We start from the raw sequence: 14067 nt of genomic DNA, 5'->3' as shown, positions 1-14067 counted from the left end.
CAACCTCAGCCTTTTCGACCTAGTGGACAACCTTGGAGGGGTAGATATTTTCGCTACTACTCCTCAGTTGGAACGGCGAGAGGAATGGCCAATCAAAGGGGTCAAAGAAGATTTCCTCGTGGTGGACGGGGAAGGGATGCAAAGCCAGCTCAAGAAGCAGGTTCTTTACCATCGGCCGCTGCATCAGCCGCCTCAAAACCTCTGAGGTCTTGAGTCACAGTTCACCAGGGGAAGGCTGTCTCAGAATCTAGAAGAATGGCGAGACATTACTTCGGATGCTTGGGCTCTAGAAACCGTAGCCCACAGTTACTGCCTTCCTTTTATAAGGAGACCTCAGTACCATCCCCTGCTAGAGAAAGGCGCCATCGAACCAGTGCCTGTGGCGGAGAAGAACAAGGGGTGGAGGACTGAGACCCATTTTAGACTTGAGATACTTGAACAAGTACCTCAGGAAGAATTTTGAATTATTTATATAGCACACACAACAAACTTAATCAAATCCTGGCGCAGGTGGTACCATAAACTGAGGAAACAGAATCAGCCTATCATGCAGTTAATGCCGCTGAAATTCACCAAGGGAACATAAGTAGAACCATATCTACTTGAACAGGTGAGTCTTTAAGCCCGCTCTAAAAATGGATAGGAATGTGCCCTTCTTAGATTCCCTAGTGTTGGTTCAGCAACTGAAAAGCTACAATCTCCTCTTGAGACACAGTTGGTCCTGGGAATAGTGAGTAAGCATTGATCTTCTGATCTAAGAGCCTGGGTAGGCTGATAACGCTTCAATGTGTTTATTAGATAGGTTGGTACCGGCCTGTGCATATATTTATACACCAAACGCCTTATTTTGAATGTTATACCGTCTTCTACCGCTAACCAATGCAACAACTGACGGACACCAGAGATTGGGGTGTTCTTAGCTACACCAAAAACCAACCTTACTCCTGCACTTTGAGCTTTTTGTAAGCGGTGGATCTGTTTGGCTGGAGCTCTAACCAAAAGTCCATTACAATAATCTAATTTAGCGTTGACTAGAGCTCCCACAACCACAGCACAATCAGTATCGGGGACATAGGGTAGTGCTTGGTGTAGGAGGCGAATATTGTAGAAGACCGATTGTACTTTGGCTGAGACCTGGCCATTACAGCCCAGATCGCTCTGCCATATACAGCCTAGGTTTTTAACCTTGGTAGCATATTTGAGACTAGTCCCCAAAAACTGGGGGACTGGGGAACAACTCTTTTCCTCAAGAAGATGTTTAGGACCAAATAGTATCACCTCTGTTTTTTTAGGGTTGAGTTGCAACCAATTTTTTCCATCCAGGTCCATATTTATTTGAAAATACCTGCTAACTAATGCAATAGCATCCCCCGCATCATCAAGCCTAATATGTAGCCGGGTGTCGTCAGCGTAGGAGTGGAATCAAAGATATTATTTCTCCAGAATGTCCATTAAGGTACGAAGATGTATATTAAAAAGAAGCAGAGAGAGTGCTGACCTCTGCAACGCACCACAACATTGAAGCAGGATTTCAGATTAAAAAAACTCTCGACTGTTTGCGCCCGGTAAGGAATGAAGTAAACCAATCCAGAGCACAAGAGTCTACATTCACAAGGCTTTTCATACGGTCAAACAAAATACTGTGGTCCACCGTGTGAAAAGCAGCGGATAGGTTGAGCATTACAAGCAGGGAAAGTTTACCTACGCCCCCTGCCTGCAAGCAAGGTCAAGTTCAAGATGGTTACACTTTCTCAGATCCTTCAGGCACAATCCTGGACCAATCCCAATCCTTTGGGAGGTCAATTTGGTATTCTCTGAGAGGATGGCAGATGGGTCCTCTTCAAATGATCCAATGGGTCCTGGCGATCTGTATATAAGATGGGTTGTTAGGGTGTCCTTGTCGGAGATCAGGAGTTTAGCTGTAAGTAATTCACATGAGCTAGTGACGGTAGAGGGTATGATTCTCATGGTCAGGTCAGATTTGGCGATGAGAGTAATGCCACGGCCTCTGGAGTCGGTTCTGTCTGCTCTAATGATTTCATAGTTGTCCGGTATAGCTGGGAGGAGGGCAGGGCCAGCGGCAGCATGAAGCTATTATTTCTATTATAGCAAGGAAATCTTAATCCGCGCCATTGATCAGACCTGCTATTTCTGTAGGGTGTGCTACTAGGATCTAGCGTTAATTAAGGTGCCTTTAGTGTCTGGGCGCTTGGTAGCTACCTGTGGGTTCCTCAGTGGTATTTTAAGGTGCGGGTGGCTGGTAGCAATAGTGGGCGAAGTAACGTGGCGTATTTTGGGTGAGGGGATAGGAATGGCAGATGGGTAGGATTGTATTGTTGTGAATGGGAGTTTTCATTGTGAAGTTGCCGCTGGTGAGGGTGTGGTTGTTTGGATGGAGGACTTGGTGGGTGGTTCGTGGAGCTTGGATAATCTGGCTCGGAGTCTAGAGTTTGACTGGTGGTGCGCACAGGAAATTAGTTGGCATAGTATGGCGATAGGTCATGAGGATGGGATGAGGGCTATGGTTAAAGACCATGCTGATAGTGTTAACTGACTGTGTGGTAGTGGACAGCAAGAGTAGGGTGTAGGAGGGTAAGGGGAGGGTAGCCACCTATGAGCTGCAGGTGCAGATTATTGGGAATTGTTGTTAGAGGGATGTGGCTATCTATACCTGTTCTAGTTTTTAGGTGGTCGCTATTATTTGGGGTAGGTGTATATGCATCTAATCTCAATGTTAGTAGGGCATATAGTAGTTTGAGCAGTATGAATCTAAAGGCATACATAATGCTAGAAGTGTGCAGTAGGATTGTAATCACTACACTGAGGACCACAGTGGCTGGGAGAGGTGGTAGGGAGGAACTGCGTGCTATAGTTATTAGAAGGTACAGGTGGTATAATTCGGTGCAGTGCTATAACTAGGTGTATAGTACTGGTCTGTATAACCATAACCTCAATATAGCATTGCATAACACAGTTGATGCAGCATAGGTAATACTTAATAATGGAGTGGCACAAGCATCACTTATACATGTCTGGTAGAAAACAGGGGTCAACAAGTAGCAGTATCCTAGGATGGCTAGATCAGCAGATATAGTAGGCAATCATTAAGCGACATGCTGTTCGGTGGTGCAGCAGTTTGGCTAATTGATTTTGCAAATAGGTAGTACGACAGCAGTGTATTCACCCTATATAAAAAGGCATATACTTGGTCTTGAGCAGCGGAAGGGCTAGTGCCATGCCTTTAGAGTACTGGTACAGAGCTGACTATCTAAGTAGTAGAGCCACAATAATGATAAAGGAGCTAGCAGCAAGTATGGTTTCAACACTTGTAGGTACACATAAAGGGAACAATGCATATAGTGTCGCGTATGAGAGGGCAACGGGGGCACAATATCTATAGCTAAGTTCACATCATAGGTAAGGAAATTGCAAGTTGAGCGCTTGACATCCAGTCTTTATCAGGTTAGATGTCATGGGAGATTAAGTAAGGTGGCACACATGGGTAGCAGGGATACAAACGAAGCAGGTTTCAAGATTAGGAGGCACGGTGAAAAGGCATGGTGATTGTAATAGGAAGGTGGGCAGCTGGACAAATCAGGCTATATTAAAAATGATATAATGCAAGGTGTGATACTGTACCATTGGACTAATGGACTATCGGTGACCGCAAGATATGCATGTATAATACTAGCAAGCCATAATGTGATGACAATGGTTAATTGAAATGAGGACAAATGAGCAAATGAAAGTAACTTCCTCTTGAAGTGTCAGTTACATTAAATCTTGTAAGACTGTATTACATTGGTAATCAGAGCTAGGCAGAATTAGTAGATTAGCCGACCTGGTAAGCGTGTCATTTGTAGACTTAACGGTAGGCAGGTTCCCAGGGTACGAGGTTCATAGGGTAATTTTTTTCATTCGTAGCGATCGTGTAAGAGGGGAATCTGTAGTCACTAATGGTGTTTGGAATGAGGAGCAACATGCAGGGTGGGGTGCCGTAGAGGCCCAGACAAGCACAGACACGCTGCACCCTCCTTGGTAGCCCTCACTGGATTGCCCGGCTCTCGCCTTCCGGTGATCAGGTATCACAGAAGTGGAGCTGCGTGGCCAATCGGATTCACTGTATGTTGCTTAGAAACCGATCAACAAATAGCGCGTCCGCCATTTTCTGGATCCATGTGGCGTGCGGGCCGAAATCAGTGTGGTTGGCATGCTAGATAATACTAAATGAGCAGGTGGGTCCTCAGTACAGCACAGTATTGCCTGAGTGAGGCGAGGGCACGCTTACCCTTGGGTGGTGGATACCGGACGTTACGCTCGGCGCTTGAGACCTTTTTTTACTGGTAGCAGCTGATGCAGGGGGGCTGCTGCCCTCCTGAGCAAGCGACGACGAATGGGCCCAGACAGGCTGCACCCTCCTTGGTAGCCCTCACTGGATAGCCTGGCTCTCGCCTTCTGGTGATCAGTTATCATGGAAATGGAGCTGCGTGGCCAATCGGATTCACATATGGGACAGAACATTGTTCTACCTTCTTTCTATCCACCAGCTCATCCGAGCAAGGAGGAGGAAAAGACTATAGGTTGGACCCTCATAGAACTTTAAGCTTTTATACTTCTAGGAATGTCAAAACTGCGTATTGATCAACTTTTCATTGGAATTACGGGTCATAAGCTGGGTCAGGCTGTCTCTAAGCAGACCTTATCCAGATGGATCATTCTGGCCATTTCAGAAAGTTATAGCTTGGCAAGAACGCCTCCGGAAGGTTCAAGGGCCCATTCCACCAGGGGCATGGCTACCACTACAGCCCTGCTAATGGGTGTACCAATTAAAAACATTTGTGAAGCAGCAACGTGGTTTACTATCCACACATTCACAAAGCATTATTGCCTGGAATCTTCCCTCGGTCAGCATGGTAGCTTTGGTAAAGCAGTCCTGCACTCGGTTCATGAAAACATATAAAGTCAAATTCTACTTGCCCCTCCAAATCAAATACTGCTTAGGGAGTCTGTCAAAAGATGAGGAATACGAGGGAGCACACAATCCATTAGAAGAACAAGTCACTTACCCCTGGTAATGTTCTTTCGACAGGATGTTCCTCCCACGTATTCCTCATCGCCCTCCCAACCTACCCATCAGTAGAATTTCCCGTGGTATTACAGCTTCTGTTCCATCAAGGCTGAGTATGGTCGTTCTGTGTTTTGCGGCTATTTCTGCTGTTAAAGGGGGGAAAACAAGACCACCTGGGGGCACAGACGTGATGGTTGCCTAAGCCACCGTCTCCCTCTTCAGGCCCGCAAAATGCTATACTTTCGGACAGTGCAAGGAAAGCTTAAAGCAGCAAAATCAGCAGAAAAGTGAAATAAAGCGATTTGGCAACCGCACAAGCGAAACCCGGTGGAAAAGATCATGGGGAAAGGCAGATATCAGCCTTTTACCAGGAGCCCCCAAGCGTGATAGAGGGCCCGGACTCGAAGAAGGGGAAAAATGGCGGCCGCCATCTGAACTACGCACCGTGCGCATTAGAGAAGAGTTTGCGCCGGAAGGAATTGGCTTATCAGCAGCGACCTGTGCCCGGCATACAAAGGGCGCAACAGCGGCGAAGACTCCTTCTGCGGGGTGCATCTGTCAGCCGTCGCACCCAGCTCGCCGGCAGACGTTAAGCGACCAGACAGGCAGTGGTGGTGCGAGTGTTCTGCTCCCGCCCCCCGCCCTCCCCCCCCCCCACCGGAGCCCGTTCCTCAGCCCCCTCGTGGCCGACACTGTACTGTGCTCCCTCCAGGAGCGAGCCGCGAGCGTGGGCCACCCCCCCCTACCCACCTTTGCCTCCGCATACGCGAGAGCTCTCCTGCTACACAGCTCCAGTCCCCGTGGCAGGCAAGCCCCTGCGGGCATCAATACACGGCCACCCGACATCTGGGGAGGCGCTGCTGCCCCCGCCCCCCCTAGCAGGCCTCACGCCGCGGTCAAGCCTGGTCTGAGACTCTTTCCCCAGCTTTCTTTACGAATATTCGGCTCCTGCCATACACGTGGACAAGAGGCTTACAGCCCTCCAAGCGGCAACTCACGCCCCTCTCCCCATTCCAGGCATCTCACCTCAGCAGCACCAGCTCTTTACCGCTGCCCCCCTTTTCAAGCAACAGGGGCACAATACGACCATATCCAGGGTCCTGGACTTGCAGTGAGCACTGGGATCAGTCCAACGGGCTGATTTCAGGCCTGGTAGCTCGGTGCGGCTCCCACACCACGGGGCCCTTTGTGCAAGTAGCACTGCAGAGGCCCACTACCACCAACAGAGCCTTGTGGCTGTCCCCAGGACCACCAACGGTCCTCCACAAACTAAGCACCCCTACACAACGCCAAGGAAGCTGCGCAGCAGAGCATTAGACCTACTTTAGAGGCGCCTGGGGGGGAGGCGAAGAGACTAGGAGCGTACTAAGGCGAACACACCCGCAGAGGGCCACAAAGTCCGGGGCAGTTAACCGCTGAGCCGCGAAAGGCACTAACCGAAGAATTGAGCACAGCAATACGACCATGGGAGAGAGCCCCCTTCATCCAGCTGTTCCCTCCCACAGTTACAGGCACCCGGGGTCTCCATTGGTGATAAGGCTGGATCCACAGACTCTGGCGACTCTGAGGACGTTTAGATGCATTGACATAAACATGGACGTAGAGGAAGCCCAAAGCACTTCGGATATCCCTGGCAACGACTGCGACAGTGCGACGAAGTCCGACATCCGCCTGAAAAACGGCCTCACTGAAACAGTATCTGATCTACAAACGAAAGTGGCCAAAGTGGAAGACCGCTTGCAAGCGGTTGAGAACAACCAACTATCTGGAGACTTCGTGACTATGCAATACGAAGCTAGACTCTTAGACCTTGAGCAGAAGGAACGAGACATGGAATCAAAGGTGAATGACCTCGAAAATCGGGAGCGACGCGCCAACATCCGCATAATCGGACTGGAGGAGGAGCGAGAAGAGACCCAGTCAAGCCTGGAGAGCACAGTAAAGACCCTAATTCAGTCTCTCTACAATGAAACAAACCCCCCCGAAGCTCGAGTTCGACAGAGTGCACAGGGCGGGTGGCTCAATGAGAGGCCCTCGCTCGGTCCTAGTTAAATGTCATTACTATACGCAAAGGCAGTACACCCTACAAAAAGCAAGAATCAAAAACACAATAGAATTCCGTGGCTCGAAAGTGAAGCTATACCAGGATCTCTCGGCGATGAACCTGGCAAAGAGAGGGTGCCGTCCCCTCACGATCTGGCTCCAAGAAAAGGGCGTGAGGTACCGATGGGGCCACCTATTCTCTCTCACATTTGAGTACAACAGCGAGGAGTATAGGCTCACCTCAGTGGAAGAAGCAGAGCAAGCTCGCCCCCATCTACAGGGCCCAGCCAAGGACTTGGAAGCGGAGGGCCGAAGGTAACCAAAGGGCCCGCGCCGAGAACTAGCCGATAAACCCCCGAGAAGAGGTTGTGCGCAACAAAAATGGAAATATAAACGATTGAATACTCCTTGAACTGCTTACATTGTACCTCCTGAGCGCGCTATGTTATTGTGCTCTAACTCCTGCTGAAATGGCTATCGCAATGTTCCGCTGAAGTTTTGTTTTGGATAATTGTTTGTCCGGGTTGTAACCCACGGGTTGAGTTAAGTTCTTGGGGCTCACTATACCCCAGTCCACTCTTGTGGACGCACTGTTTTTTCCTTGCACGATGGTTAAGGTCATAATTGGGGCTTGAGGAGGGGTCCTCTCAGAGTGGCCCTTTCTGAACAAGGGCGTCCTTTTTTCTTTTCCTTTTTCCAGGTGAAAATGCACCTAGCAGCACTCCACACAAAAGAGGTGGTAGGGGGTGGGTGGGGGAAGGGAAGGGTCCACTTATCCACTCAGGACACCATGTTCACAGCACATATAAAATCTACTCGCACACGAAGAAACATGGCAATTGGTTTTTAACCTTATCACAGGACAAAGGGGTCAGGCAAGCAATGGTACAGAGAACACTACCTTTACTTCAGAATATGGCTAGCTCTGATGGCATAGTCTTTGGCTCCCTCAACTTTAAGGGCTTGAACTCCCTGCAAAAGAGGTCAATGTTAGCGAGACAGTTTGTACAATCCAAACTAGATGTCCTCTTCATACAGGAATCAAAATATATTAAGGGCAAAGAGAGAAGGATCTTCAGGAAGGACATAGGGGACGCAATCTGGGCATCCTGCCCGCAGAAGAAGGGGGGGGCGTGGGTATTTATCACGTTAGTCCCTGGGAATGCAGGTGAACCATATACATAGGAACACGCACGGGAAATATGTTGCGCTCAAGGGTGAACTAAGAACGCGTCCCATCACACTATGTGCTGCCTATGCCCCCAACCAAGGGCAGTCGAGTTTCATCGAACCCCTTTTTGATTTCATTGAAAAATGGAGGGAGGGCACACTGATTTGCGGGGGAGATTTTAATGTGGTTATAGACTGAGAATGTGATTGGCACTCAGCACAACAAAACTCCTTACCCCCAAGCACACTCCAAGGCGACAGATTCTCGAGTCAGCTTAGGGAACACCACTTGATAGATACCTGGCGTGCAACTCACCCGGGAGAAAAATCTTTTACCTTTTTTTCACCACCACATCGCTCTTTCTCCAGAATTGACTACCTGCTACAGGGAGCTGAAAATGAGTGATATCCTGGGAACAACCATCCAAATAGTAGCTTGGTCAGATCACGACCTATGCACCTTAGAATTAGACCTGGGCCCTTTCCCTACCTCGGACCGCCGGTGGCGGTGTAATGACCTGCTATGCAGAGACCCAATTTGTAAGGAAACCCTTTCCGAGGCCATCACAGAATATTTTGAAATTAATGACACAGATGGTATGCCGCTGAACACAGTCTGGGAAGCGGGGAAGGCTACTATAAGGGGCAACCTAATATTAGAAGGAGCAGCCAAAAAAAGGCTCCGGCTGCTCAAAGAGAGGGAACTGAGCGGTGACATTACTCGCTTGGAACGTACCCTTAGGGAGCACTCCGTAAGCGACAATGACACCATAATGAAAATTAGGAAAATGAGAGAAGAACTAAAAGACATATGGAATGGCAAGCCCCTCACTCAACTTAAATACCTCAAACAGAAGTTCTTCGAAAAAGGAGACAAAGCACACACCATGCTAGCAAATAGACTCCGTAAACAGAGGGCGGACAGAGCAGTCTACAAAGTCAAAGACGAACTAGGTGTCCCACTCGCAAACCCCAAGACATAGTAAATCGCTTCTCCGATTTCTACTCGGAACTATACACGGCCGAGACCAGTGGCACCCACCCCAATACTGAGGAATACTTAGCCGGCCTGCCACGCCCGCCTATCGCTGAAGAACACCTAGAAATGCTCAACGCCCCGATCACTGCGACAGAGGTGCAGGGAGCAATTTCAGCTCTTAAGGCAGGCTCAGCTCCAGGGCAGGATGGATTGACGCCAGCCTTTTACAAAAGAAACTGTAACACACTCGCCCCATTCCTCGCCAAACTATTCACTTCTATCTTAGAATCTGGACAAGCTCCCGACTCCTTCACCGAATCCATCATTATTGTAATCCCCAAAGAAGGTAAAGGCCCCACAGCATGCGCATCATACCGGCCAATCTCCCTAATAAACGTAGATGCTAAAATCTACTCCAGCATATTAGTCACCCGCCTCGCTCAGGTTCTTTCGCAACAAGTCCACACTGACCAAGTAGGGTATGTAAGAGGCCGGCAAGGGGCAGACAGCGTTAGAAAAACCCTAGACCTCATGGCAACACTTCGAGAAGCGGGTGAAGACCCCTTCTTATTGTCAGTAGACGCTGAGAAGGCTTTTGATCGGGTAGAGTGGCCTTTTTTGAGGGTTGTCCTGGAGTGGGTGGGGTTGGGAGCTGCGTGGATACAGGGGGCGGAAGCATTATATTGTTCTGCCCATGCAAAGGTTTCAATTAATGGTGTCTCATCGCGTTCCTTCAACCTTACTCGAGGTACGAGGCAAGGTTGCCCACTCTCCCCTCTTATTTTCGCACTGGTTGTTGAACCCTTCGCCCAGGCCATTCGGTCCAACCCAAGGATTAGAGGGATCCCGCGGGGGCAGGGAGTACAAGCTGGCAATGTTCGCCGATGACATTCTCTTATACCTTACTGAGCCTTCTAACTCCATCCCCGCTTTTTTCCAGGAGCTGTCGCGATACGGGACCCTTTCGGGCTTCCGGGTCAACCTACAGAAAACCATAGCCGTCCCCTTAAAAGACAACACCGATCTGGCACTGTTTAAAGTCTAACTGGAACTTCAAGGTGCAAACTGACTCAGTCCGTTACTTAGGGGTTAATATAACAGTCTCCCTGCCTGACCTCTTTGAAGCCAACTACACTCCACTGTGGGTAGCTATCCAAAACGACATCTCTAGATGGCGCAAACTTCCCATGTCATGGGCGGCGCGCTTCACTGCCATCAAAATGAATGTTCTCCCACGATTCCTATTTTTATTCCAGTCTCTCCCGGTTTTGGTCCCACAGTCCTTCCTAGCAGAGGTGCAGCGCATACTATTGAGATTTCTATGGGCCGACAAAAGAGCAAGGATCCCATACTCCACACTGATCCAACCCAAAGAAGAGGGAGGTATGAGTTTCCCAGACCTTGGGGAATATTACAGAGCAACACAACTTCGTGTACTCCCAGACCACATGTGGGAAAACCCCGAAAAACAGTGGGTGGCAATAGAAAACATTTTCGCTCCGGTCACCCTGGGAGAGTGGTTATGGGTCCCAATGTCAACCATGACACAAAGGATTAAAAAACACCCCATTCTTAAGGTCTTGTGGTCTCTCTGGCGCCCATCCCGGGCCATGCAGGGTATCACAACTTGGCCCTCACCCCTGAGTTGCATTTGGTCCCCACCCATTCAAAACTCGTTGAGTGCTATCCAGCAATCCCAGTCATGGTACGAGGCGGGTCTTAGCCGGACGGGACAGTTGTGGAAGAATTAAGTGTTTACTACCAGAGAGGAACTGCAGGCTGACTTGCAGGGCATGGATGTCTCCCCATTGTCCTTTCTCCAGTTGAGAAGCGCCCTGCACGATGCTAGGTGGGGCAACTCCCTAAAGCGCTTCCTTGATACCGTTTGAGCAAATCTTGAGTTCTCCCCAGGCGTCGAGAGGCCTCGTATCGAAGATGTACAAATCACTAATTACAAGGGGACATTGTCATCGCCCGATGTCGGAGGTGAAATGGGAAGCTGACTTAGCCATAGAAGCCCAAACAGAGGTATTGAAGGGTATATATAGAGCGGTATGGTCATCGGTCTCCATGCAATACAAGATGCACAACGTACGACTACGATGAGATGGCATTACACACTCCTTAGATTATCCAAAATGTTCCCCGGGACATCTCCCTACAACTGGAGGGGGTGCGGAGAACAATGCGATTACTCGCATCAATGGTGGGGATGTGATAAGGTTCAGGTATATTGGCGGGAAGTGCTGGGCTGGATCCGAGGAATCGATGGAGTCCACAGGGACCCAACGCCCATACTGGTTTTGTTCGGAGTGGAATCAGAAGAAGATGAAACATATGAATCACTATTGTATCTACCACGTAACCTCTTACTAGCAGCTAGAGTGTGCCTAACCACTAAATGGAAATCAATAGCACTACCCTCAAAGAGGTAATGGTTAATAGAAGCTCACGCTATATACGAGATGGAAAGCCTTACGGCAGCTGTTAATGAATCGCGCAGAAATATTGAAATGATATGGTTGCCCTTCCTAGAATATTACACCCCATACTGGGAGTCCACAGACTAATTAGACTTATTTACCATCCTGGCCAACCAGTGGAGTTGGGGGCAGTGCCCCATGCTACCAGTCAATTGTTTACCCCAGGCTCTGTACTATTTTTCTTTGTGTGCTAACTTGTAGAGCAAAAGCAACACAGTAATGCCAGTTGTCGATTCGCACTCCAATCCTGAGTCTTGTCCCAAGAGAATGTGATGAGTGGAAAGAGGGGTGGGTGGAGGTTGGGGAGGGAGGGGTATCAAAAGCACAAGACTTGAGTTTAACACTGCTTAGCACTTCTTTCTTCTTTATAGTTTCTATATGATTGTTGTATGAAAATATTACGAAGGAATACTGTGAATGTAACAAGTATTGAAAATGTCTTGTGGGTAAAATTGTTAATAAAAACACATTTAATAAAAAAGGGGGGGAAACAAGAGCTGAAGCAAACTGCCTCTGCACGTGCTATCGATGCCTTCGAGGACATCATGCTCAACGGAGGCCTTCTAGGGACATTGAGTTGACGCTATCGATGCACAGCGCCCTCTGCCGAAAAAACATTTCTGGAGCAGCTGGACAATGTGTCAAAAGATGAGGCATACGTGGCAGGAGCATCGAAAGAACGTTATCAGGGTTAAGTAACTTGTTCACCTTCTCCATTTTTTTGGAAATCCAGTTCGACCTCTCACTGCGTCCTGCCCCAATCCTAGAAGGTGTCCAGGCGAGATGTCCTTTAAGTGTGTCCTTAAATGTTCAGCAAACTCCTTCTGCTCTGCAGTTGTGCACCCTAGTTTTAAGGTTGGGCTCAGATTTGCATAGGCTAGCTATTTGCACAGTATTTCAAACCCTCATTTACATAAGATGTGTGAAGGATGTCTTTTATGTGTGGTCTTTCTGCTGGTGTAACTCTGAGACTGAAACCCTAACCCTGCCTGCTGAGGCCAAGTACAGGAATTTGCTGATCCGAACAGACTGACCACATTGTTTTTCTAACTGATGGTGTCCATCACATTTATTGTGCTGCTTACGAGGTGATGGTGCTATCAAACTGAAGTGCAAACATTTATGGAACCCTTTTTTGCAGAGTATGTGAACTTCTGCAAGGAGGAGCAGTGATGAACAAATGTTACCAACCTCACGAAGCCCATGTTCCATACCTACTACAACTTTTCATTGACCACAACCTGTATGGAATGAATCTAATCAACTTGGCTGCTGTGAAGTTCAGGAAGACACGGAAAAAAGGTGAGTTTCCCACACGCTTTTGTTTAGTTATCGCAGGGCATGTGTAAATGCATGATTTGTAGGGGGTCCTTAGTAAAAAAAAATATTGTGGCTTCATTATGGTACACTTTATTTTGTGAAGGAGCAAACGTGAATCCTCGTTGCCCTTTTACACATTTCTCCAACAGAGAGCTTCTATTTTAGGCAGAAGCCTAGCACACAGGTGAGTCTTGGCGAACAGAAATATAGAGATGGCACGATTGCTTAGTTCAGGCTTAAAAACCACAGCAAACGTGTTTTTTTTTATTGAAACATAGTATGGCAGTGCGAGCTGAAACATTGCATGGAAGACATCTTTGACACCGTAACCTTCCACTCGAAATTGTTGGGACCTTGAAGTTTGTCAGCCAGTGCGCTCACAGCCTGCTGGATGGAAATGGCTTGCAATGGACAGATTGATCTCCAGCAGGTTCATAGTGTGTTTATTCAAACTGCTTGTGTGGCCTGAACCATGTGTTTATTCATATATTTATTAAGGGCTAGCTGAAAACAGGATGGTGGTCTCTCTGTGAATTCCCCATAGAATGTCATGGTCCTGTTCTTTGGAAGTCTGTGTCGTTCTGTCACTTAACAATCTGTCGTGCACTGCTGTACATAATGCTGGAGCAAATCTTAAGAGTTTTTGTGTACTTAAAATTACCGATCATCAGGCTGAAACTAATTCTTTCAAGGGGGTCCCTTTTTAAAACATTTGACAAGGGTGTGCGATTAGATGTTGGAGTCTTCTGGCCTACGAAGTACTGATCCCTCAACTATTTCAAGTTCAAGTAGTTGATGGGTATTTTGAGACTTGCGTACCATTTAAAGAAATGCTTGTTTCATGTTGCTATGATTGTCCAATTTCATATCTATAAGAAAATAGCAAACATGGTATATTTGGAAAACTAAGCAAGTAGTACATATTTCTGATTAGCGTGAAGTCATGGAAGGAATGTGCAACTGTGTCGTGGCTTGCCATAGTAGCTCTGCAGCTGCTACTGGTC

General features: G+C 48.0%; 1 protein-coding gene across 1 annotated transcript in view; it reads left to right on the top strand.

The window, feature by feature from the left end:
• The window catches only part of REV3L (REV3 like, DNA directed polymerase zeta catalytic subunit), a 1615620-nt gene that overhangs the window by 394444 nt on the left and 1207109 nt on the right, over positions 1 to 14067 (top strand). The window contains exon 4 of the mRNA XM_069607775.1: positions 12885 to 13045. Coding sequence (XP_069463876.1) covers positions 12885 to 13045 — 161 coding nt within the window. The remainder of the gene's footprint in view (positions 1 to 12884; positions 13046 to 14067) is intronic.

The sequence above is a fragment of the Ambystoma mexicanum genome, chromosome 4q (assembly GCF_040938575.1).
Source record: "Ambystoma mexicanum isolate Mex_15411 chromosome 4q, UKY_AmexF1_1, whole genome shotgun sequence".
In the NCBI taxonomy this organism is placed as follows: domain Eukaryota; kingdom Metazoa; phylum Chordata; class Amphibia; order Caudata; family Ambystomatidae; genus Ambystoma; species Ambystoma mexicanum.
The sequence above is the reverse complement of the archived record's forward strand: the minus strand, read 5'-3'. Positions and strand labels throughout refer to the sequence as shown.